General features: G+C 38.4%; 1 protein-coding gene across 1 annotated transcript; it reads left to right on the forward strand.

Annotated features, from left to right (window-relative positions):
* Positions 1-49: 49 nt before the first annotated feature.
* On the forward strand, positions 50-23,837 carry RETREG3 (reticulophagy regulator family member 3). The gene is made up of 9 exons (XM_074223848.1): positions 50-373; positions 8,481-8,587; positions 15,325-15,355; positions 16,333-16,459; positions 17,091-17,175; positions 18,472-18,609; positions 19,358-19,443; positions 21,012-21,144; positions 21,660-23,837. Exons 1-9 carry the CDS (start codon positions 96-98, stop codon positions 22,112-22,114), a joined length of 1,440 nt encoding a protein of 479 aa, XP_074079949.1. The 5' UTR covers positions 50-95; the 3' UTR covers positions 22,115-23,837.
* The last annotated feature ends 102 nt before the right edge of the window (positions 23,838-23,939 follow it).

Below are 23,939 nucleotides of genomic sequence, written 5' to 3' on the forward strand. Positions count from 1 at the left end.
AAGAAAGAAAGCTGCCGCGGGTTCGGGCGCCTGCGCAGTGCGTGTTTTGTCACCTCTAGAGCCGCGGCCCCGGATGTTGTGGCTCCTGAACGGAGATGGCGGAGGCCGAGGAGGCGGCGGGTGCTGCTGCGGCGGCGGCGGCGGCCGGCCCGGAAGCAGAGCCGCGGCCGGTGCCGGCCTTCAGAAGCCGCGGCGCGGTATCAGGCGGCGGCGGCGGCGGCGAAAGGGATCGGCGGGTGGAGGTGGTGCAGAGGGCCCTGCTGGACGTGCTGGGGCCCTACGAACCGCTGCTGAGCCGGGTGCAGGCGGCCCTCGTGTGGGAGCGCCCGGCGCGGAGCGCCCTGTGGTGCCTGGCCCTGAACGCCGCATTCTGGTGAGAGACCCCGCCCGGCTGCCCCCCTGCTCGCGGCCCACCATGCCAGGCCGCCTCCGGCCCCAGCACCCACATTCCCCCGCCCACCCCGACCTTCAGGCCGGGCGCGGGGAGGTCATCGCGGCCAGAGCCCCTCATCTTAGAGGCGCACGAAGGAGGCGACGCGTCCAAGGTCACTCGCCAGCTCTGACCGAGGGGCGGGATTCGGCCCCCCGTGATCTGGACCCCCAGGCAGGGGTCCTGAGACCCCCGAGATGCGTCGGGGGTGGTCCGGAGGAGACAGAGATGATCATTTCATCTCAAGAGCTCTTCTAGCCCATCTGCAGTTTATAGGAGAGGAAAAGCAAGCTGGACAGCCCTGACGGGTCCACAGCCCCGCAGGGCCGGGATTTCGCCCTTTGAGTCCAGGCCGGTGCTCCCCCCACCTGTGGAACCCCACAGTAGAACAGATGTAAATGCAGTTAGTTCTTCAAGAACAGGGTTTGGTCATAGCATCTTCTCTTTCTAGCAGGGTATTTTGGACACAGCTGCCATTTAATGTTTGTTAGACTTTTTTTTTAATATTGTTCACTTATTGAAAGATTTAGAGATCTGAGCTCATATCGGACTCGTGTCCTTGGCCGTACAAACTACTCACTCCCAAGCTATAGAGTTAGTGTTACTCCTTAAATATGTGTTTTATTAACAACTTGTGAGAGTGAGATTCCACTTGCTTCGAAGCCACTGTGATTGTAAGGCATCCCTGTCCTTAGTAATTATGTCAACATCTTTACTTATTGTTAATAGAAAGGAAAAATTGAGGTTTGTGAATTCAAACCAAGCTGGAAAAGTAAACCCATAAATACACTTTCAAAAACTATCACTCTATTAGTCTTGAAAAGAGAAAACTAAATAGAATGCTGATCGTTTGTTCTACAGGGATAGCATCCTGATCCTTTTAACATATTTTTAATCTTCTTTGTATGTAAACTATGCCTTGAAGTCATTTTGAAAAATAAGTTTGTTGTGTAACACATTATATCAATTGTTAACATGAATGATGCAAATGAATGAATTAAAATGCAGTTTTAGGGGCGGCTAGGTGGCTCAGTGGATAAAGCACCGGCCCTGGAGTCAGGAGTACCTGGGTTCAAATCCGGTCTCAGACACTTAATAATTTACCTAGCTGTGTGGCCTTGGGCAAGCCACTTAACCCCATTTGCCTTGCAAAAAAGAAAAATAAATAAAATGCATTTTTAAGGGCTTAAAAAAAGAAAAACTCACTCAATTTAAAAGTAGATAGAGCCTTTGGGAATATGCTGTCAAAATGGACTTGGGTCCCTCTGTTTATCTCATTTTGCAGCTTAGGTTTCTGCTGATTGATAACTGAGAAAACATTGACCTTTTTCAAATAGAGGAGTGCAAACAGGTTTACACAGAACACTGAGTCAAGTCCTTCTGGATATAGAACCAAGACAGAATTTATTTGCTTTTTTAAGTTTAACTTCCTCAAATTCTTGATATTAAAAACAAGCCACATATCACTCTTTGTTCTGCACATTCAATTTTAAAGTGTGACTTAAGTAGATTAGGTAATTCAAAGTTCAATGGTGGAAAAACAACATTGATATCATTGAATTTTTAACCTGTCTTATCTTGGTGGGAACCAAACTACTTTATATTACCAGTGCTACCTAATCTGAGCTTAGTTTGGTAGGACTGATGTAAATTAGGTATTGGCAGTATTTTGGGAGATTGTGGCAAAATTGGAAAGGACAAAAGCCAGTTTCTTAGTTCCTCCTGAGCTGTCTTGTACCTCTGGATAGTAAAGTGCTCAGATGTCTTCATGTGATCTTTGGCTACAGAATACTCTTTGCTGCAGCATCTCACCTAGGCCAGTCCTCCTACAGGAAAGAAATTTTATCTTAAAGTGAATGACAAATTCTTTGGGAGTAGTTGTGTCATAAATCAGCAGCTGGTTAAACCAGATACACTGGTGATATGTGTTTGAAATCTATTTTTGGGCAAGGTGACCCTTCTCATGTCACTTCTCTTATCAGCATTCATGACAGGGCAGGATCAACAATGGCTTAGAATCTACTTCAGCTCCCTTGTGGAAATTATCTTAAACCCGTAGATGTGGTGATGGGATGGCATGTATAACTTCTTTAATGGAGGACATGTTATCTTTAACTTTGACTTTTTAATAAGGTTTATCTTAACAAAATATATTTTTGTCCAGGATTTCATTCTGAGCTTCCTTTAGGAAACTGTGGACCTTTAAAAATATTTTTGTACAGGGATTTTATTTCTGACAATTCTTGGTAACTTGTCTGCAATGTACCCACAATATACTCTTGTTGCATTCTCACATACAGTAAATAGGTGGAGAAGAGATTTGGGCAGAATGATGGATGTGATTCTGGTCTTGAAAAAAGATCAGCTAGTATATCCTGGGATCAGGAAGCTAGTTGTAAAAAAAGTTCAGTCATAAAAAAATACAAAAAATTGAACTTCCCCATTAGTAACACCCTGAAGACTAGGTCAGCCTGTCATTGGAATTTGATGAATTACTTGCCTTGAGAAAGTACTTTTTAACTTCATATTCTTGAAAAACATTAGAAAACTAGGATCCACAATTCAAGGGACCATATCCAATGTGAGTATAAGTTATCTTTTCCTTTAGATATAGAGGATACTGTTTATTTCTTGAACTTAGAAGTTAAAGAATAATGAGAGGTAGGCACAGGTCATATATCTGGAGGAAGTCAAAGAGAAACAGATGTCTTACATATATCAGCATTCTGCTTAGGAAACTGCTAGCCATTAATTGGGGAATGTCCAAAAAATTGCTATATAATGTAATTATTGTTTTTGTGTAGTAAGAAGTTACTGATATGAGGAACAGACAAATGTGAAAAAAATTTGCATCAACTGTTGAGTGAAAAAGCAGACCCGAAATAGCAATATATACACTTGACTGCAAGATAAATGAAAAAAAATCACTAAAAAGGAAGCCCAACTCAGAATAATTAAAAACACCAGTGATGTTCTTAGAGAACAAATAAACATAACCTAGGGCAGAATAATGTCTGCTTTGTCACATGAAACGGCTTTATTGACTGTTTTACTTAATTACAAGGGATGGCTCCATGAAGGTGGAGAGGGTAGGTTTCTTCTAGAAATAACTGAAGACAAAAAGCATCAATAAATTGTGTGTGTGTGTGTGTGTGTGTGTGTGTGTGTTTAAAGAAGAATGGGAGATAAGGAATTAGCCCAAAACAAGTCTTAGTACAAGCAGGAGAGAAATGAATTTAAAATCTTTTATTCCTCTTGAGATACCCAGATGCAATAAGAGTGTCTAGACAAGGAATACAAATTGTTCTTATTTCAGAAGTCACACTCAAAATGGATAGGGAGTCCTTAAGGCTCTGTGTCCTTTTTTGGATCATTATCTGTTTGTACCTGAGAAGAACCATTACTGTATTACATTTCTTACTTTTGGTTAGTGCAGAGAACTACCTATGCAGTTCCTTGAGAAAATGCTACTTCTATTAGAACAGATGAGCCACTCTTCTGTAACTTAGAAAATTTCTTTGAGCACTGAAGTTAACTAATAATTTGCTGATGATGCTTAGAGAACAATTTCTTACCCTTTCTGGTGCTTTTAAGAGTTTGATTTTTAATATCAGGGCTTTCCAGGTCTCATATGTTGTGGTAGTCATGGCCACGAACTTTCCAGCAGTACATGCCTTTTGTAGGACTTCAACTGCATATCTGTAATTATCTTGAGGACTCACCATTGAGGATTGTGAGGCACTCCCTTTCTCTTGTGTTGTGCCTACACCAACCCAAGCCTTAATTAGTGGTGAGAGCAAGCAGAACAAGATTAAGTCAGCTAGAGAGTTTCCTGGGCGGACAATTGTAGCTACATACTTGAATCATGTTGTAGGTCATAGTAGAGCCCTGGAAAGGAAAGTGGGCTCCACATTTACCAAAGTGGTCTTCTAGTCCAGGCTCTTTCTAAACAAGACTCCTTAGTTGGAAGCCTCCCACAGAAGGTAGTCTGTTAGTCTTTACGTTATTTCCATGATATACATTGACCTAAGTTGAATGTGATGAGACAGAAATCATATCCTTAAGGAATAAAAATAAAGTATAAGAAACAGCAAAATTACATAGTGAGATAATGGGTTTTTCCCCCCAGAAATGAAGGTAATAGTCTTTGGTCTTTGTTCAGTCTCCACATTTCTTCCTCTGGATACAGATGGAATTCTCCATCACAGGTAGCCCCAAATTGTCCCTGATTGTTGCACTGATGGAATGAGCAAGTCCTTCAAGGTTGATCATCACCCCCATGTTGCTGTTAGGGTGTAAAGTGTTTTTCTGGTTCTGTTCCTCTTGCTTAGCATGAGTTCATGCAAATTCTTCCATGCTTTCCTGAATTCCCAGCCCTCCTGGTTTCTGATAGAACAATAGTGGTCCATCACAAAAATCCATCAGTTTGTTAAGCCATTCCCCAATTGAAGGACATCCACTTAATTTCCAATTCTTTGCTACCACAAACAGAGCTGCTATAAATATTTTTGTACAAGTCATATTTTTACCCCTTTTCATAATCTCTTCAGGGTATAGACCCAGTAGTGGTATTACTTGATCAAACGGTATGCACATTTTTGTTGCCCTTTGGGCATAATTCCAAATTGCAGAGCAAAACATTTAAAACTTGCTTCATCATTTAAGAAGATTGATTCTTTTAGCACAGAACATTTTTTCCTCACCAAGTTTAAAATGAGAATGAACAACCAATTCTGATTAGAGCTATAGTAGAAGAGAACACAGCACTTTACCTGTTTTTTCATTTTGTTCTAGTAATTATCTTTGAAGATTACTTTCTACCATTAGTGTCAATGGAAGGAACAATATGGAGCTCTCAGTGACATAGCTTTTTGTTTCTATTGAATTTTCTGGAATTTTGTTTGTTCCATGTTAAATCTAACATTAATATACATGTGTTAGAAATTCAGGGTGGGTATGTATTTCCAGAAAGGTAGTTTCACTTCTGGTTTTACACTAGAAATAAAACCAAGTTGTATACTGGAGACCTTTTTTTTCTTCTACAAACTATATCAATATTGGCCACTTGTATGGCAGGGTAATGTTTTTCATGTCTTTTAGATTAGATATTACTTGTTTTCCAAAACATTGTTGAATTTACCAATGCAAAAATCTTAAGGTTGCCAAGTGCCCTTTTTGTTGGAAGAAGGCCTATTGGTGATTATATTGTTCCCTGCCTGTGATAGGAATTCCCCCAAAAATCCCTCTTCTGTCATTAACCCTCTATTGGTGCTCATATCTTTCACCTGAGATTACCTTTCATCTACCATACATATATATCTTTTACGTATATAGCCATTTATATATTGCCTTTCCCATTAGAATGTGGGCTTTTTGAGCCAGAGACTGTTCTTACCTATTTTTGCATTATCAATTTTCATTAGCACAATGCCTGATTTTAAAAAATGTTGATTGACTAACTTAGACAAGTCAAGGGGATCAGAAGCAAATATAATTAAAATAATCGCTTTTGAATGTTATCATGGTCATTTTAACCAATGACTAATACTTCAAGGAGTTATTAGATTAGGAATTATTAATGTGGGACTCATGAACTTCTTTTTAAAATAAACAAACTTAATAACTGTTTTCAGTATAATTTATTTCCTTTGTAACTTTGTGTATTTTATATGTTGTATTTAAAAACAATCTTTTGAGGGGCGGCTTAGTTGGCTTAGTGTATAAAGCACCGGCCCTGGAGTCAGGAGTACCTGGGTTCAAGTCCAGTCTCAGACACTTAATAATTACCTAGCTGTGTGGCCTTGAGCAAGCCACTTAATCCCATTTGCCTTACAAAATCCTAAAAAAAAACCCCAAAACAATCTTCTGAGAAGAGCTCTGTATGCTTCACCAAACTGTCCAAGGGGTCCTTGAAACAAAAATCCCTGACCAATATTATATTACATTCTTTAAAAGATAATAATGAGAGTGTGTTAAATTGTAGAAGCTAATCTAGGGTAAAAATGTTTGCCTTTAGATTATCTACAGAGGGGATAATGTTGCTCTATATATAGTATGTGAATAATAATTATGACTATTTGCAGTGTTTGTTTTATTTTTAAAAAATTAAATTGCAGTATTTTCATGCTAATTGCAGTTTCAAAGATGTTTATTTCTCCTTCCTCCATTCTCCAATCCATTTTATTATATTGCCTGATTGTTAACTAGATACTGAAGGGAAGATATAACAGAGACCAGAGACATTTGGTTGATAATCTGACTGAGCATTTTTCCTTAAACCATTTGACTACTCCTCTCTCAAAAAACCTTTTATTGTCCATTGTGGTTTATTATTTGTATCCAATGACAAAATTCTTTGAAAAGTAAATTTTCAGATTAACTCAGTGAAATAGCAAACATGGGGGCAGCTAGGTGGCACAGTGGATAGAGCACCAGACCTGGAGTCAGGAGTACCTGAGTTCAAGTCCAGCCTCAGACACTTAATAATTGCCTAACTGTGGCCTTCGGCAAGCCATTTAGCCCCATTGCCTAGCAAAAACCTAAAAAAAAAAATTATAGAAATAGCAAACATGTTGTGTTCTTAGTTTATCCAAAATATGCCATCCTGAAATCTTTTTTAATTGGGGAATTTATTCCACAGGAAGAAGTAGGGCAGGGGACAGAACAGAAAAGCAGAGAAAGCATTGTTTATACTCTTTGAAAATTATAGCATCTAGGGGCGGCTAGGTGGGGCTCAGTGGATAGAGCACTGGCCCTGGAGTCAGGAGGACCTGAGTTCAATTCTGGCCTCAAACACTTAATAATCACCTAGTTGCGTGGCCTTGGGCAAGCCACTTAACCCCATTGCCTTGCAAAAACCTTAAAAAAAAAAAGAAAATTATAGCATCAGCCTGCCAAAATATGACATTAAATTCATTTTGAGGTCCTGATTAGTACATAGAGATTGTCTTTCTGTTTGTGACTTTTATCGATATGAGAGGTTGATTGTTGACAACCTTAGCATCCTAGTTCCTCAGGATGGTGTAGAACAGTGGTGCTGATTTGATATTAAAGGGTTAGAATCTTGTCTCAGACCAAGGGTGATTTTGCTCCCCAAAAAGTTTAATGTCCTGTCTATTAAAACAGCTTGTGAAAATGATGGGTAGGGACCATGTCAAATCCCACCAAGACCAATTGTCTTAAAATGGCTCAGATCTCTGAAACACAAGATGCCACAGTCTTTGGAAAACAAAGCCATCTCATGGGAAATTAACAGAAAACCCTTCCCCTCCTTAGAGCTCATGTAAACAGCATTTACAGCTTTGAGTTGGTGAGGAGAAATTGTAGACAGTTTGAAATTCCCTCCTTGGGTATTCCTCTTTCCAAGAGCTCCCAAGAGGTCTATATGTCTGCTGCTAGGTCAGGGAAATATTAGTATCAGAGCAGCTGAAGAACTTTGGAGATTTTATGTTTATTTGTGGAGATGATGAACTCAACTTTAGAGAGAAGATTAAAGATCCTTAGCTGTATCTGAGGCTTATCTCTGGTCCTCATGAAGTCTCAGGTATAACTGTTCCTTTAAGTGGTGAGGTAAAAAGATTGAAATGTTATTGTCACTAGTAAGAATGACTTTTATTATTTGAATCTTTACTCTCCCCTTGATTATTCACCCAAGTTTTTTTTTAGGTGTTATAAAAATTCAATGGCTGCTTCTTTCCCTTTTAGGTACTTTACATATCAGAGCCTCTGTTTCTTTATTTGTAAAAGAAAGCTGTTGGATCAGATAATTTCTTATATCCCTACTAGCTCTAGATTTATGAGCCTATGACTTCTAATCTGCCTTTAGTGAGGAAAGTATCTCTGAATTTACCTGAGGCTTAGAGAATTTAAGTGACTTAAGGTCACATAGCTAGTTAGTACCATGGAAAAGGAACTAGAACTCAGTTTGCCTGCCTTAGTAATCTTTTCCACTGTATCACTCAGCCTTTCATGGCATTTTGTTGTTGTTGTTGTTGTTGTTGTTTTGAACTAGAATTGTCCTGATCTTTCTTTTGCTCTCCTTTCCTTGCAGGTTCTTTGCACTGACTTCTCTTCGCCTGGTGTTTTTACTTGCATTCAGCTTGATGATAATTGTATGTATAGATCAGTGGAAGAACAAAATCTGGCCTGAAATGAGAGGTGAGTTTAGAAGCATTTGAAGTCATCTAGTCTAGAAATTTTTTTCCTTGTGATTTTTGCTTTATAGTAGAAAAATTTCCTTTTAATTTATGAATCCTTTGCTTCAGGGAAATTATGTAGGGTCTGTGTTCCATTTAAAGCTTAGTAAATCGATGGCCCTCCCTTTTCTTGAACCATAAACTATAGAAAGCTGTCCATTCATCATGTGAACAGTCTTTTGCTTTCATTATTGATCTGAAAGATCATTTTGAGATTTATTTGGGTTTTTTTTCACTTGATGTATCAACCTTACTTAATAAAGGTATGTCATGAAACATGAATTTAGCTCTTGTATACTTGATACTATTAGGAATACCAAAAGGTATGCAACTTGGGTCCCTATCAACAAATGTTTTACAATTTATTGTGGAGATTAAACAAAAAAATGGAAATTTAAATGATAATGTAAAAGTATCAAGATAGACAATGCTATGAGTTAGAGATGGAAGTGACTATGGGTGGGATTGATCAGGAGAAGCTTCATGCAGGAAATAGGACTTAAGTTAAGCCTTGAAGGATTCAAATATGTAGAAATATAAGTGGGAAAAATTTTGAACAAAGACAAGGTACCTCCACTTCTTCACGCCACCCTTACTTCTATCAGTTTTCAACACCTTATAATTTGGATCCTATTCCCACCAGACTACTGAAAATTACTTTTTCAGATGGAAGCATTGACCACCTTAATATGAACTCCAAGGGCCTTTTATCTCTGATGGCATTATCTTTCTTTTCCCAATGCCTTAATCTTGGTCTTCCTTGGCTCTGTCTTCAACTTTCTTCTATATTCTCTCCTTTGCTGGTTTCATGTATTCTCACATTTTCAGTAAATATATCTACCTGCATAGGTAATTCTCAAATGTTGTTTTTCAAGCTGACCTTTCTCCAGAGCTTCAGACTTGCATTTCAAATGTACCTTATCCATATGGATGTTCCAGTGGCGTCTCAAACTCAAGACCAGAACTATTGAGTATCTTTTCCTTGGTCTCTCCCTTCTTGTAGCTGATTTGTCAGTGGTACCTTCATTCATTCTTGACTCTATACTTGAAACACTGATCTTTAATTTTGTCCTCTCATTCATTACTTATAAGTAGCAGTTCCTCTCATTCTACTTCTTAAATATTTCTAACATTAATGATCCTCTTCTCTCTGTTTTCACTTTCATCAGACAACTTCAGGTCTTCATTACCACCTGCTTGCCTGCTAAATCTAACAGATTTTTCTGCCTTTGCTTTCATATTTCTTCAGTCTATCTTTCATATTTCTATCAAATTTATCTTCCTTGTATACAAATTCAATCATATTACTTTTATATTCAAAGCCTTTTAGTGGTTTCTTATTGTCCAACAGTTAAAGCTCAAATTAAACCTAGTATTCAAGGTTTTCCACTCTCAATCCCCCTCCACATGGTCCAACAAAAACTAGATTATTTGCCATACCACTGAATCTCAGAAAAGGGATCTTTCTGTCTTTGGTTCAAAATTTAATCAAATTTGAATCTCCTCTTTAATGCCCTTAAGGAACGATCCATGTAGCCTGTCCTTGTAGACCTCCACTGACAGAGACCTAACTATCTTCCAAGGCAGTGCTTTGGGATATCTCTGATTCTTAGGAAGTTTTCTCTTACATCAAGCCTAAATCTATTTCTCTTCAATTTCTCTAGTTGTATTTCCCTCCCCCCCTAACCAATTAAACAAACGTGCAATTTTTCATCCTGGTCTTCTTTTAAACGTGCTACAGTGTATTAATGACCTTTTAAAAATATGGCACCTATAATTGATGACAGTTCTCTAGGACATTACACAGGTTTAGAGCATGTCTTATCTTTCGTGTCACATTGTTAACTCATAGTGAGCTTGTTGTTCATTAAATCCCCAAATCTCTTATATTACAATTGTCTTTACAGTATCTCCCTTGTATAGTATTTTTTTTTTTTAGGTTTTTGCAAGGCAAATGGGGTTAAATGGCTTGCCCAAGGCCACACAGCTAGGTAATTATTAAGTGTCTGAGGCTAGATTTGAACCCAGGTACTCCTGACTCCAGGGCAGGTGCTCTATCCACTGCACCACCTAGCTTGCCCCCCTTATATAGTATTTATGCAGTATTTGTTTTGTATTTATCCCTAATAGATTATTTGTTTATTGATCTTCATATTTATCTAATAAATTTATATTTATATATGCCTTTATATTTATCTATTAGATTTCAAGTTATTATTGTTAGCTCATCATTCTACCCTGTCAGAAATCTTTCTTGATTCTATTCTGTAGTTTACTATTTTAGCTATCCCTCCCCATATCATCTCCAAGTTTGATAGATAACAAACATCTATTTCTTCATATAAATCAATAAAAACTGTTAAAACAGCAAAGAGCCAAGAATCACTAGAGTATTCCACTAAGACCTACCTCTAAACTGATATTAACTCATTTATGATTTCTTTTTGAGTCTATTCTTAAAATAATTGTGAATCCAACTAATCCCATATTATTTATGTTCACAAAAATAATGTGACATTGTCAGCTGCTTTGCTGTAATCTAGGCAAATTATATTTACAGTATTCTCCTGAAATATCTGTTTAGTAAACCTGTTTTAAAAAATTGTTTGGCATGATTTGTTCTTATTTACAGAATGTTTTATTGAAGTCTCTTATTTCTTACAGCCATTTCCCAAGAAAGCTACCCCATAGAATCCTCTGTTATAACAAAGAAAAACAGCTAAATAGAGCTACCTGACATAGAGACAAGGTCTGAACTGTAAGCAACATTCTGCTTCCATAGCCTCTCACTTTTTTTTTTACCAAGAATAGGGAAATGTGTTTCATCATCTTTTTTAGAAACAAGATTGGTCATTACATTTTCTAAATTTTGATGTCTTTTAAGTGTTTTAATTTACATTATTCTGGTAACTGAATATATTGTTCTTCTGGTTCTTTCTTCATATATTCATGTGTCAACTCACCATGTTTCTCTGAATTCTTCACATTTGTCATTTCTAATGATACAATCATATTCCATTATATTCATGTACTTGTTTGTATAATCGTTCCCCCAAATAATGGGTACCCACTTTTAAAAGTGCTGCATTGACTTTTTTTGTATGTGTTAGATTGTTTGAGTCTTTGACATTCTTGGGGTGTGTGCCAGTAGTGAGATCAGAGAGTATGAACAATCCAGGCATTTTTCTCAAATAAAATCAGATTGTATTCTGAAATAGTTGAACTAATTCACAGCTCCACTAACAGTGTATTAGTGTGCCTATTTTTCTCCTCTAATACAATTACTATTTTTTGTCATCATTGCCAGTTTTATGGGTGTAAAGTAATTTTGGAATTATTTAATTTGAATTTCTCTTATTAGTGATTTGGAGCATGTTTTCTTATTATTGTTGCTAGTTTTATTTCTTTTTTTGAAAACCTTGTTTTATGCTGAACTACTTTACAATTTTCCTAGCTTTTTTGGGAAAGTTTTTGGAATGTTTATCTTGACAGAAGTATATTAGCTCTTGGTGATAACTGAATTGTTTTCCAAATTCTCACAAATCATGCCTTTATTAGTGCTACCAGGAATCAAAATGAAATTCAACAACTGATGATTTGAAGTTGCCACCTTCTTTCAAGTTTTGAAAATTGGAAAATTATCTGCCCATTTTCTGACCTTTGTCATCTCTCCTGATTGCCACATTTTTCCCCAGTCATTTATCTAGTGCTTTCAGAATGCTAGAAGAATATAATTTTTTTCATATAATGATTCTAAATCAACTTTAGCTGCTCATTTTCTTGAATTTCATTCAATTCCTTGTTAACTATCTTTTATCCTTCCTAGTCCAATGATTATCTCCTTAATAAACTCCTTGTTAACTCTTTTATCCTTCCTAGTCCAATGATTATCTCCTTAATAAAGTAGAAACAGAATATGACTTAAATGGTCTTGCTTCTTTCTGTTATATTTTTACTATTATCCTGTTATCTTCAACTAGAGGTCTTTATCACTTCTTTGATCTTCCACTTGCCCCCAACATGTTGAAAAATCCTTTTTCTGTTGTTTTTAGTATTAATTTTCCAGATAATTTTGACTGTGAGCTCTTCTAATGTTATTCTTATGGGATTTTATTCATCCTTTGTTACTTAATATGGGTACTTTATAAAAATACAAGTTAGTGGCAATCAGTGGAGAATAGCTAAACAATTGTGTCAATATTATGGACTGTCAGTGTCCCATAAGAAACATTGGATGTGGAGAATTCATAGAGCCAAAGGAAGATTTTTTTATGAACTGATGGATGTAAGCACAGCCTAGAAAACAACATATATACAATAATTATAACAATGTAAATCAAGGGAAAAAACACCACCAAGCCTTAGGTAAGAGGTGAGAATATGCATCTCCCTTCCTTCATTGCAGGACTTTGGGATATGGAATATTGTATTTGCTGTCAGGTGAGGAATGATGTTGTATTGGTTTTGTTCAATTGCTTTTTTCCATCTTTTTTAAATCTTTGTTATAAAGAATAGCTAAATTGGTAGGGGAGGGAAAGCTAAGATAAAATTTTTAAAATATATGTTTCATGAGCTTGTATATCCAATTTAATCAATCTTTTGAAAATTGTTTATTATTTTCTTTTTTATAGGATTTTTTTTGTGTTTCAGAATTTTCTTAAAAGCTTCCAATCTATCCTTTTTGGTGAACTCTACTTGTAGAATTTTAGGCATTGGCATTCTATTGTTCCTTTTTTTTTTTTGGAACTCTTTGAAATTCCAAACTTGGTGTTCATATGACTCTGGTTTTCCTCTTCTTCTCTATTATGAACTCTTAAGTTAGAGTAGTTATTTTCTCCTCCCCTTGATCCCTATCCCATCTCAATTAGTGGATTTGCTCACATAAATATGTCTTCTTAATGTATATTGTTACTTAATATATAATGCATTGTTCTGTTCCTTTTGACTAAGATATAACTTCATCCCTCATAGAGTTGTGAGAATCAAATGAGATTATATATGAAAAGCTTTGCAGACCTTAATGTGCATATAAAAATTAGCTATTATTATAATAAAACTCAGTTTTAGTTATGAGTTCCATCTTTCCAAATCTCAGTAAGACCTCTAGTTGAAATTTAACCTTACATACTGATTATTAGTTCAACTTTTTTTATATACTTAATGTATTTGCATGTAGCTATCTCAATGTTATTGCAGGCTATCTTCTTTCATTTTGTTTGCTGTGAATTACTGATCCTATTTGCTGATCCTCTTATTCCTGTTTTATACCTGTGTATCTTGTTTGGTGGATATATATGTGGGCAATTTTCTTCTTTCTCCTTCTCTATTTTCATTTTAAAACTCTCTTGATCATAACTGCAAATCTCTAGGACATGCATGATGCATGCTATCCCACCTGAATACCCTTGTTTTCCTCCCTTACCCTCATCCTCATTTTGGAATCCTACCCATCCTTTAAGGCCTGACTAAAATCCCATTTATTCCATAAAATTTTTCTTGATTCCCTTAAGTTGGTTATGATCCTTCTTGGATCTTAAGTACTATTCTCTTTATTTGCTTCTCATGTGTTGTAGTTGGGGGGGGGGGGATTTTAAGTATAGGTATCTTATCTTCCCCCAGAGAAAGCATTCCTTGATATTGGGATGATGTCTTTACATAATCTTCACATTGTCCCTTGGCACCCTGCAGAGTATTTCGCACTCAGTAGGCACTTCATTATAAATGTTGAAGTTGTCAGAAAATGCAAAGGAAAAATGCATTTGAGAGACTGAGCAGACTTTTCTAGCATTGTAGTTAATGATGAGGTTGGGAAAGTAAGGTTAGAATTAGATTGTGAAAGACTTTGAATGCCATAATAAGAAACTTGGATTTTGATCTTGTGGACAGTAAGAGAGTTATTGAAAGCTTTTGATTAGGAGGTTATGCCAAAAGTGTTATTTTAGAAAAATAATCTGGTGGTAATATCCAAGAACATATTGAGGGGAAGGAGAGGATAGATGTAAGGCACATTGAAAAAGAAAAATCACCAAAACTTGGTGACTATTTGCATGTGGAGACAAAAAAAAGAAAAGGTTGTGACCATTGGTGGAAAAAATGAAGAGGAAGAGACAGGTGGGGAGCCCCAGTGAGGAGGGTGGAGAAGATGATGAATTTCAGTGTAGTTTGTAGAGTGACCATTTAAACATGTGTGTTTTGAAGTACTGTCAGGACATCAAATAGGATGTCCAGATTGATGTTTGGAGCTGTGAGATCAAGGCTTAAGAGAGAAATCAGGGCTAAAGACAGATTTGTGAGATAACTACCTAAAGGTGTTGATCTGATTTGATTTAGAGTTGCTAGATTATTAACAAAGCAAGTGTGTGAACACATATAGCTATTCAAACATGGTTCTAAGATGGACTATTTTTCTTTTTATTTAACATTGGCCTCCATCTCCTACAAATTTAGTTGTAAAATAATGATTATTTTTTCCATTTTGAATTCTCTGGAGAAGCAAACAGGCTTAGATTAATTTAGCCATATCTATAGCTCCCTAACTTTATAATATAACTTGGTGATTCTTTTGTGTTTGCTGCTATATATTCCCCAAACCTATTAAAACTTAAGTTGTCAAGCCGATAGAGCTTGTAACAACAGCCTAACATTATCATGTTCAGTTTTTCCTACCAACTAATGCTGATGTTTGTTTTAATGTTGTAGTGGCAAGACCCGACGCATTAGACAATGAGAGGTATGAAAAACTAATTAAATCCCTTTTCATTGCTCTGATTGATTCATTATGAGAAATGTTTGATTCTTTAATAACCTCGCTCTCCAAATATACAGTGTAGGATGACAGCCTGTTTTGTTCTAAATAGGCATCTTTGGCATATCTGAAATTAAATCAAAATACATATACAGAAATATCCATTTTCATTTGATCGTTGAAAGAGGTTTTTGAATAGGAAACATTTTAGTGCTTGGCATGTTAGGGATAGAAGAAGACAGAGGGATGGGGTCAGATCATAGATGCATTACTCAGCTACAGTGACAGTAAAGGCACCAATGTTAGGTTTCCTGACATTTTTATGCTAGGTCATTTAGTGTATTATGTGACTCTGACTTTTTAATGTTCATTGTCAGAGAACACATTGGTTTCTAATACCAGAAAGCCAAAGATAACTCTTGTGTCTATAGTGTCTGCTTTCATTATTGATTTCATTCACATCATCCATTTGATTCCAGGAAGATTTCTGTGGTGTGATTTATTTTTGTTTTATTTTATTTTCCCTACACACCACCAGTGGCCTCCATCTCAGCAGTGTTTGTATCAGACTGTGTGCTACTTTTATTCCTGTATTGCAATAAAAGTGATTTGCAAAGGCTCAAATACAAATGGGAAAATACTTAAGTACAAAGAGCCCTGGAGCAGGGTGAGAGGTTTACACATGCAGCCTGGACTTCTTGCTCACCAGGTAGGGGGTTGTTGGAACAAGTTCATTCTCCTGCTTCACAACCTCAAGTTTCAACCTGTGAGCTTAGAAGAAAGCCCAACTGTCAGCATGTGGCCATGCTTCATCTCCATGGCACCTAGGGGTTGGCCACCACCCAACCCCAAGTTAAAGCCTAGAACACATTAGTTAGCAATTGTACCAAATTCTCAGTATACCTGGGGAGCTCCCCTCCCCCATGTCCCTTTGTTCACAGATCCCCTTCTTTCTTCTGTAGCTGGGGCTTTGTACACCCTCGGCTCCTTAGCATGCCTGAGCTCTGCCATCATGTAGCCGAAGGCTGGGTTAGTGGGACCACTTTCATAAGGAATCTCTTGCTTTTCAAAAAGCAAAACCCAGGCAAGGTAAGAGCCTCCCTTACATTCTCCCTTCCTTTACTATCTTCAGCCCAGGATTAGAACTTTCCATTTGACAAATAGCCTTACTACTATTAAACCCTATTAGGAGTTAAGCATTGTCATTCAGCAAGGGCAAGGTGGTGTCCTTAGTGGAAGCAAAGAAAGGTAGGGGGAGGAGGTTCTCACTATCAGGGGCCAAAACTCAGGTTGGTCACTCCTGAGTTGATTTTTGACACTTAGACTGAACTCACAGTCCCATTTTCCTGTCTCGAAACAAGAAAGCATGTCTGTTTGCATTCTGTGTTGTGTGTAAGGTTACTATGGTGGGAGGGGGTTGTTTGTTTGTTTTTTCCTGGCTCAAAAAAACATAACAAAACAACAATATGCTTTTAAAAAAGCATTTTTTTGGCTGAGTCCTATTCAAACAACTGTCTTAATGTAAAGGCAGCCCTGTGAAATTAGCAGCATAAAAAAGGAAGTTTGAATAGAAATAAGCCCTCCTTCCCCTACAAGTAACATGTAGGCACCATCAGATCTGACATGTCCATTGCATGACGCATGTATCAGAAAGCATTATCTCAGCCTGGTCTTTTCCTATGTATCAGAAATCTAATGTTTGTTTTCCTGATTTCCCCAGTTCTGCCTGTTAAGCTGTGGTATACTGACCTTTCTGGCTGTCCTAGGTGGCTACATCCCTGGTCTCCTGCTTTCCTACATATTCCGTAAGTTTTATACATATCCCTGCTGGCAGCAACTCTATTCACAGATTTCCCCCAATTATAACTTGACCATATGTTACTTTATTTTATTTTATTTTTTCAATTATATGCAAAGACAGTTTTTAGCATTCATCTTTTTTTAAGCTTTTGAGTTCCACATCTTTCCACTTCATTCCCTTCCCTTCTCCTTCTCCATGACAGCAAATAATCTGATATTATAACTGACCATATAGTCATAGAAAAAGCTCTTGTGACTTCATCCCTTAAAGAAGTGACCTGGAAATTTTTTTAAGGTTCCATGACTTTTTATGTGTTACAGGCCCCTATATAGTCTTTCTCTTGGTCATTCAGTCACCAAGCATTTGTTAAAGCATGTATTATCTGCTAGGTGATAGGAGGTGTTAGGAATAGATAAAAATGCAAGAATCCCTGTCCTCAGAACACTTATATTCTATCGGGGAGACACCATGCACACATTAAAGTACAAGGTCAATTTTTTGGAGTGGGAGGAACTCTAGCATATTGGTGGATTTGATTCTAACAAATCAAGAAGATTTTTGTAGTATCAACTGTGAAAAGAGGTTTTAGTGTGTGGGCTTAAAAGCCCTACATGATTCTCAGGTGAATTAGATTCCTTATATTTCATTAGTATTTTATAGATTAAAACGTTTATTGCTGGCTTGTCAAAAGAAGTCAGCTGAGGCTGGATTTTAGTTTTAGCAGTGATCTATCCTGACTTCATTTGAACCATGTGGAATTTCTGAGCCATTTACTCTTTGGTCTCCTGACTCAACACCATTTATATGTAACTGATTCCATGATTTGGCTTTAAACTCTGTTAGTGATATGTATAGTCAACACTACTACCCTGAACACCCCCCTCATCATTGGAATCCTGTACCAGATGATAGATGGGTGTAAGTTTCCCTGCCCTCAAGAAGATGTGAGTTTTTTTTAATTTTTTTTTTTATTGAAGGCAGTGGGATTAAGTGACCTGCCCAAGGTCACATAGCTAGGCAATTATTAAACCTGAGTTCAAATTTGAACTCTGGTCCTCCTGACTCCAAGACCTGTGCTCTATCACACTGCACCACCTAGCTGCCCCAGATGTGAGCTATAGGGAGAAGAAAAGACAGTGATGAACAATCCTAAATACATTTGAATATTCAGAGAAATGTGTTGGAAAATGCAAAAACACCTCAACAACATAGGCCCTCAACATTATGGAAAAGAAATTAAATTTATTTTGTATAGATTTCTCTATAATTTCTTGTCACTTCTTACTCTTTTTTTCCCCAGTTCTTTCTCTCCTGCTGTGGCCCCTTGCTGTGTACCACAGACTGGGACATCGGTTGTACATGAGGCTAGAGCCAGCCCTGCAGCGGCTGGACTTCAGTGTCCATGGTTACATGATGTCCAGGCAAAGAGAGAGGCAGCGTAAGTATCCTGAGGGGTCTGATTCCTGTTTGGGGCAATTTAGGGGTATATAGAAAGAATAGTATGGGGCAGTTAAGTGGCACAGTACATAGAACCACTGGGGTCAGGAGGACCTGAGTTCAAATCCAGCCTCAGACACTTAATAATTAGCTGATTGAGTGACTTTTTGGGCAAGTCAGCTAACCCCATTGCCTTGCAAAAACCAAAAAAAAAAAATAAGAATAGTATGTTTTACAAACCTGGGATCAGCTTGGGGGAGTGGACAAAAAGAAAAAGTAAATGTGATATTTTCAAACATCAGACACCTGGTGAATGGCATTGAAGAAGTTCTCTTCCTAAGCAAATGCAACATAACCACCATGAGATCTGAGATCCTCAGTCTTTCCTGGGTTACTTGGAAAGCATGAGTCTCCCTCAGGAATATCATTCAACTTCGGGTAGAGCTCTTTTTTGTTCTTTGCTGAAACAATGCTAAGATGGCACTTCTAATGTTCTGTTGGATAGGCCTAGTTGATAGGTATCTAATGAGCATAATAGGTTAAGGTGGAGGAATGTGGGAACAGTATTAACTTGTGCCATCAACTCATCCTGTTCCACAGGCTCAGCTACCACACCCTTAAACATGATCACTATTTGGGGTTGGTTCAGATAAAGTGACCTCTCCCATTCCTGCTCTGATTTCATATCTTCAAAGCCCAATAAGGAATGTTCACCAAAAAGGGCATGGGCCTTTTCTGTTTTCATTTAGTGCGGCGTGCCCGATCCTTGCGCCCTGATCGTGCTATGGAGGACAATAGTGATAGTGAAGAAGAGCTAGCTGCCTTCTGTCCTCAGGTAACATGGAGTTACATCCATTAGGCATTTGATTTCCTTATCAACTTTCTGATAACCATCTGGCACCCTATAGGTAGGCAACCCAACTCTGTTTCAAATTTATGATGTGCTCTGGACCCTCTCTGGCTTTAAGCCTAACATGAAAGAAAACAACTAGAATCATGTTTGAGCCTTTGTATTTCCTGGTTGAGACTGGTGACTAGCACAGTAGCTTCCTCATATACCCACCCTGTCCTGCGATCATAGCACCTTTATGGGAACCTTAGCTAAAAAATAGGTCTCCACACAACTTTGAGGTCTTTTCTCTTTTTTAAAAAAAAATACTTTATTTTTCCAATTATATGTAAAGATAGTTTTTAGTATTCATTTTTTGTAAAATTTGAGTTCCACATTTTTTTCTGCCTCCTTATGACAGTGAGTAATCTGATATAGGTTATATGTGTATAATCATGTTTGCCAGATTTCCAAATTAGTTTTGTTGTGAAAGAAAAGTCAACACGGGGAAATGAACAATGAGAAAGGAAAAAAAAGTGAAAATAAACTTTGCTCTGCATTCAGACTTAGTTTTTTCTCTGGATGTGAATTACATTTTCCTATGGATTTTTATGTGGATGACAAATTTTTTAGAATTCTCTTTTGCTCATTGAACTACTGAGAGCAGCTAATTCTATCAAAGTTGATCATCAGACAGTTTCTGTTAATGTGTACAATCTTCTGGTTCTGCTCATTTCAGCATCAGTTCATGAAAGTCTTTCTAGGCTTTTCTAAAGTCTGACTACTCATGACTTCTTACAGAATAATAGTACTCCACATTCATTTACTAAAACTTGTTCAGCCATTCCCCAGTTGATGGGCATTCTCTCAGTTTCCACTTCAAAAAGAGCTGCTATAAATATTTTTGTATATGTGGATATTTTACCATTTTTATGATCTTTCTGGGATACAGACTTAATAGTGGTATTGCTGGATCAAAGGTCATGCAGTTTGTATTGCCCTTTGATAGTTCTAAATTGCTCTCCTGAAAGGATGGATCAGTTCACAATTCCACCAACAATTAGTGTCCCAGTTTTCCTACATCCTCTCCAACATTGATCATTTTCCTTTTTTGTAATCTTAGCCAATCTGATAGCTGTGAGGTGATAATTCAGAGTTGTGATAATTTGCATTTCTCTAATCAATAATGATTTAGAGTATGTCTCTTCTTTTGTCCCCAACTCTGCCTTTCCTTTGACCTCTAGAGGAATGGTGTAATAGGCTATTTTCCTCAGTATACTTGGCTTAAAGCATCCTTGATATTGACCAAATTTTTTAGGTTTGCCTGTTGTATTGAATCTAAACTTCTTGAAAAGGGACAGTTCTAGGATTTATTGGCTATGGATGTGTGGGTGGTATTTGCTATTTTTCTTTACATTTCCATTATTTCAGACCTGACCTTTATTCTCAAGTCTTATGGCTATGGGCTTTTCTAATAAGCATGACCATCTCTGAAAAAACTGTTCCTAGTATCTACTCTTAACAAGTGATTAAGTACTAATTTTAATAAGATTTGTCTGTCTTTTTTCTCTAAGTTGGATGACTCCACTGTGGCTAGAGAATTGACCATCACAGACTCAGAGCACTCAGATGCTGAGGTCTCCTGCACAGATAATGGTACATTCAATCTCTCAAGGGGTCAGACACCACTAACTGAGGGATCAGAAGGTGAGGCACTGCCCAGTACCCTTTCCCTACTCACACACACACACCCTCCCTTAGCCTGACAATGGCTTGACCCTGTGTTTGTAAGCTGATCTAGTGCGATGGACTGTTATCCAATCTAGAATGAGAGGAGTATCACCAGACCCCCTTATTTTAAGATTAATTGACTTAGGAGTTTTGAGACCATAGTACAGCAGATCAAAGTCAATAGCTTTTAGAATTATTTAGTGTTTTAGTAGCTGCATATTCCAACCCCTTGTGTGTAGCAAGGTTTGGGGAAATCCTGTTTTGGAGTCGGTTGTGTTTGTTCCTTGAGAGGCTGTCTGAGTAGGCAGGGGAGTATAAAAAGGTAACTTTACCCAAGTATCATCTATTTAAAGTGAGTAGAAGAAAGATTACCCAGTTACAAGACTGTCAGTTCATAAGGTAAAATCTTGGGTGGGAATGGCTTCTGAAACTAACTGGTTCTATCCATAGATGGGATAGTAATATGTACAATGTTCTCCTTGTTTTCCTAGACCTGGATGGTCATAGTGACCCTGAGGAATCATTTGCCCGGGACCTCCCTGACTTCCCTTCCATTAATGTAGATGCTACAGGCCTGGATGATGAGGATGACACCAGCATAGGGCTTCCCAGCCTTGCCTATCGTTCCCCTCCAGGAGCTGAGGAGCCCTCAGGGCTAACCAACAACCAAGATGAGGCAGCCCTGCCTGAGCTCTTACTCAGCACTCTTCCCACAGGAGCTAACCTCACCAGCAACCTTGCCAGCCTGGTGTCCCAGGGTATGATCCAACTGGCTCTGTCCAGGGCCCAACAGCAGGCACCTCCTGCTACCTCTCAAAGAGTTGCACGAGGTTTTCTAAGGGCTCCCAGCTCTGATCTGGACACTGATGCTGAAGGAGATGACTTTGAACTACTTGACCAGTCAGAGCTCAATCAACTAGATCCTTCAAGCTCTCGAAGTCACTGAGGCACATCCTCTTTTGGGAAAATGGTTTGTGGTTTTGGTCTCTTTTCCTCTATCCCACAGGGGATGATGGAGGCAGGGGAAGAAGAATTTGGATCCCACCTCCTAAATTTGATTATCTTTGTACATTGTTGGCTAGCCATTTGGGCCCCTGCTTAGAGAGGATACTACCCTATCTCTAGCTGGACACCTATTGTGAGTGCTCAGAGTCATGGATGACAGAGGCCAAACTCCTTAAGTGAAGCTTCTTCCATCAGGATAATACTTTCTTTGCTGAAAACAAGGGAGTTTGATGAACTGGCCCCTGGGATTCATTGTCCTAGAGTTCCTCTCATGGGATGATGTTTGCTACCAGTGTGGGTGCTCAGGGACCCTATATAAAACAACTACTCTTCTTGCTTCCCCTTCCCATCCCTTTCCTTAAAGCCAAAGTGTGGAATGGCTCTTAATGCTGTGGGGTGGTGCTAAAGGTGGCCCTGGGGCCAGCTGCAAAGACTGGGAAGGGTTTATTGCTGTGTTTCTCTTAATCATGGTTTGTTTTTTCTAAGTAAGCTTGTCCTTGGTTCTACAGAGCAGGCTTGCTCTACTACCACTTTAGAGCCTTGCCTTCACGTTTCAGAAAGACCGCTTTCAAGAAAGAGGGTCAAAGAAGGAGACAGTGGGGGTGGCAGAATGGGTAACAAGATCTCTGCTGGTTGTGCTGTGGTGTTTGAGAAAGGTTCTGGGTTTGCTCCCCAGATCTTAGTTTCATGTCAGTCCTCAGAGCTTCCTACTTGTCTGTTTCCCTGCTAATCCCACACTTTATTTAATCACTAACAGAAATAATTAGCAAAGCAATAGCCATTTCTGAACTTTTTTCCTATTCTTCCCTTCCCATTTTCCCCTTCCCTCCAGCCATATGTGAACAACTCAGTGGGGCGTGGCAAAGTAGCACTTTAAACTGCCCGGTGGCATTCATTCAGTTCTTGCACCAGCTTTCTGCATCCCTGCCAGCCTCTACACTATTTGTTTTCACGTTGACTTCTCCCTAGTCGTGCTAGGGACTTCATTCAAGGACGAGTGCAGTTGGCATGAGCCATTTTCCAACGTGCAGCCCCTTGACGAGGCTTTTGCCATGTCATAATTCCTTTTCTAGTCATTCAAGACACAGATCCATGCCACACAACTTCTCTCCTAATTCTGGGGAATCCTCTGGGGCTGCCTTTAGAATCCTGTGCTTCTCCATAAGAGATCAGACCATTCGCTTTTCCTCTGCACTAACCTTTTGCTGCACCTCAGGGACCATTCCTCCTACACTCCCAGACAATGGCAGATGTTGGACAGAGCCCATTTCCATGTGCTGCACTGTAGAGTTTTCATTTTTGCTGTAGTGTGTTCCAAGAGATATGGGGAACAATGAATGAAATATTTGACCAAGGGAAAGGAGAAAAAGTAGCTGCCATATTACCTTTATGTGAAGGTTGAGGAGAGGTTCTTCACCTCTTCGTGGCACCCCTGGGATAATTCAAAGCTCTACATGTCTGTGATGTGTAAAGACAAGTGGCAGGGTTTGAAAGTAAACAAGCAATTCTGGAAAGACAGATTTCTGGGTTTACATGAATGTGTGTAGATTCAGACCCTGAGGGTGGAGGGTAAGGAGAAAAATCAAAGAATGTTTTCTTAGGGTGTTTCCTCTAGCTAGGGGCTCCTACTCTGAATCTGTTTTCCACTGTGAATTGGGGGGGTGGGAGGGCAAATATTCGAAAATAAATCTTGTATGAGAAAAAGTGTGTTGTTGATGTTCCAAATGTACAAAATTGCCTGCCCTTGAGGGTAGAAAAGGCCTTAC

Source organism: Macrotis lagotis, chromosome 2 (assembly GCF_037893015.1).
Source record: "Macrotis lagotis isolate mMagLag1 chromosome 2, bilby.v1.9.chrom.fasta, whole genome shotgun sequence".
In the NCBI taxonomy this organism is placed as follows: Eukaryota; Metazoa; Chordata; class Mammalia; order Peramelemorphia; family Peramelidae; genus Macrotis; species Macrotis lagotis.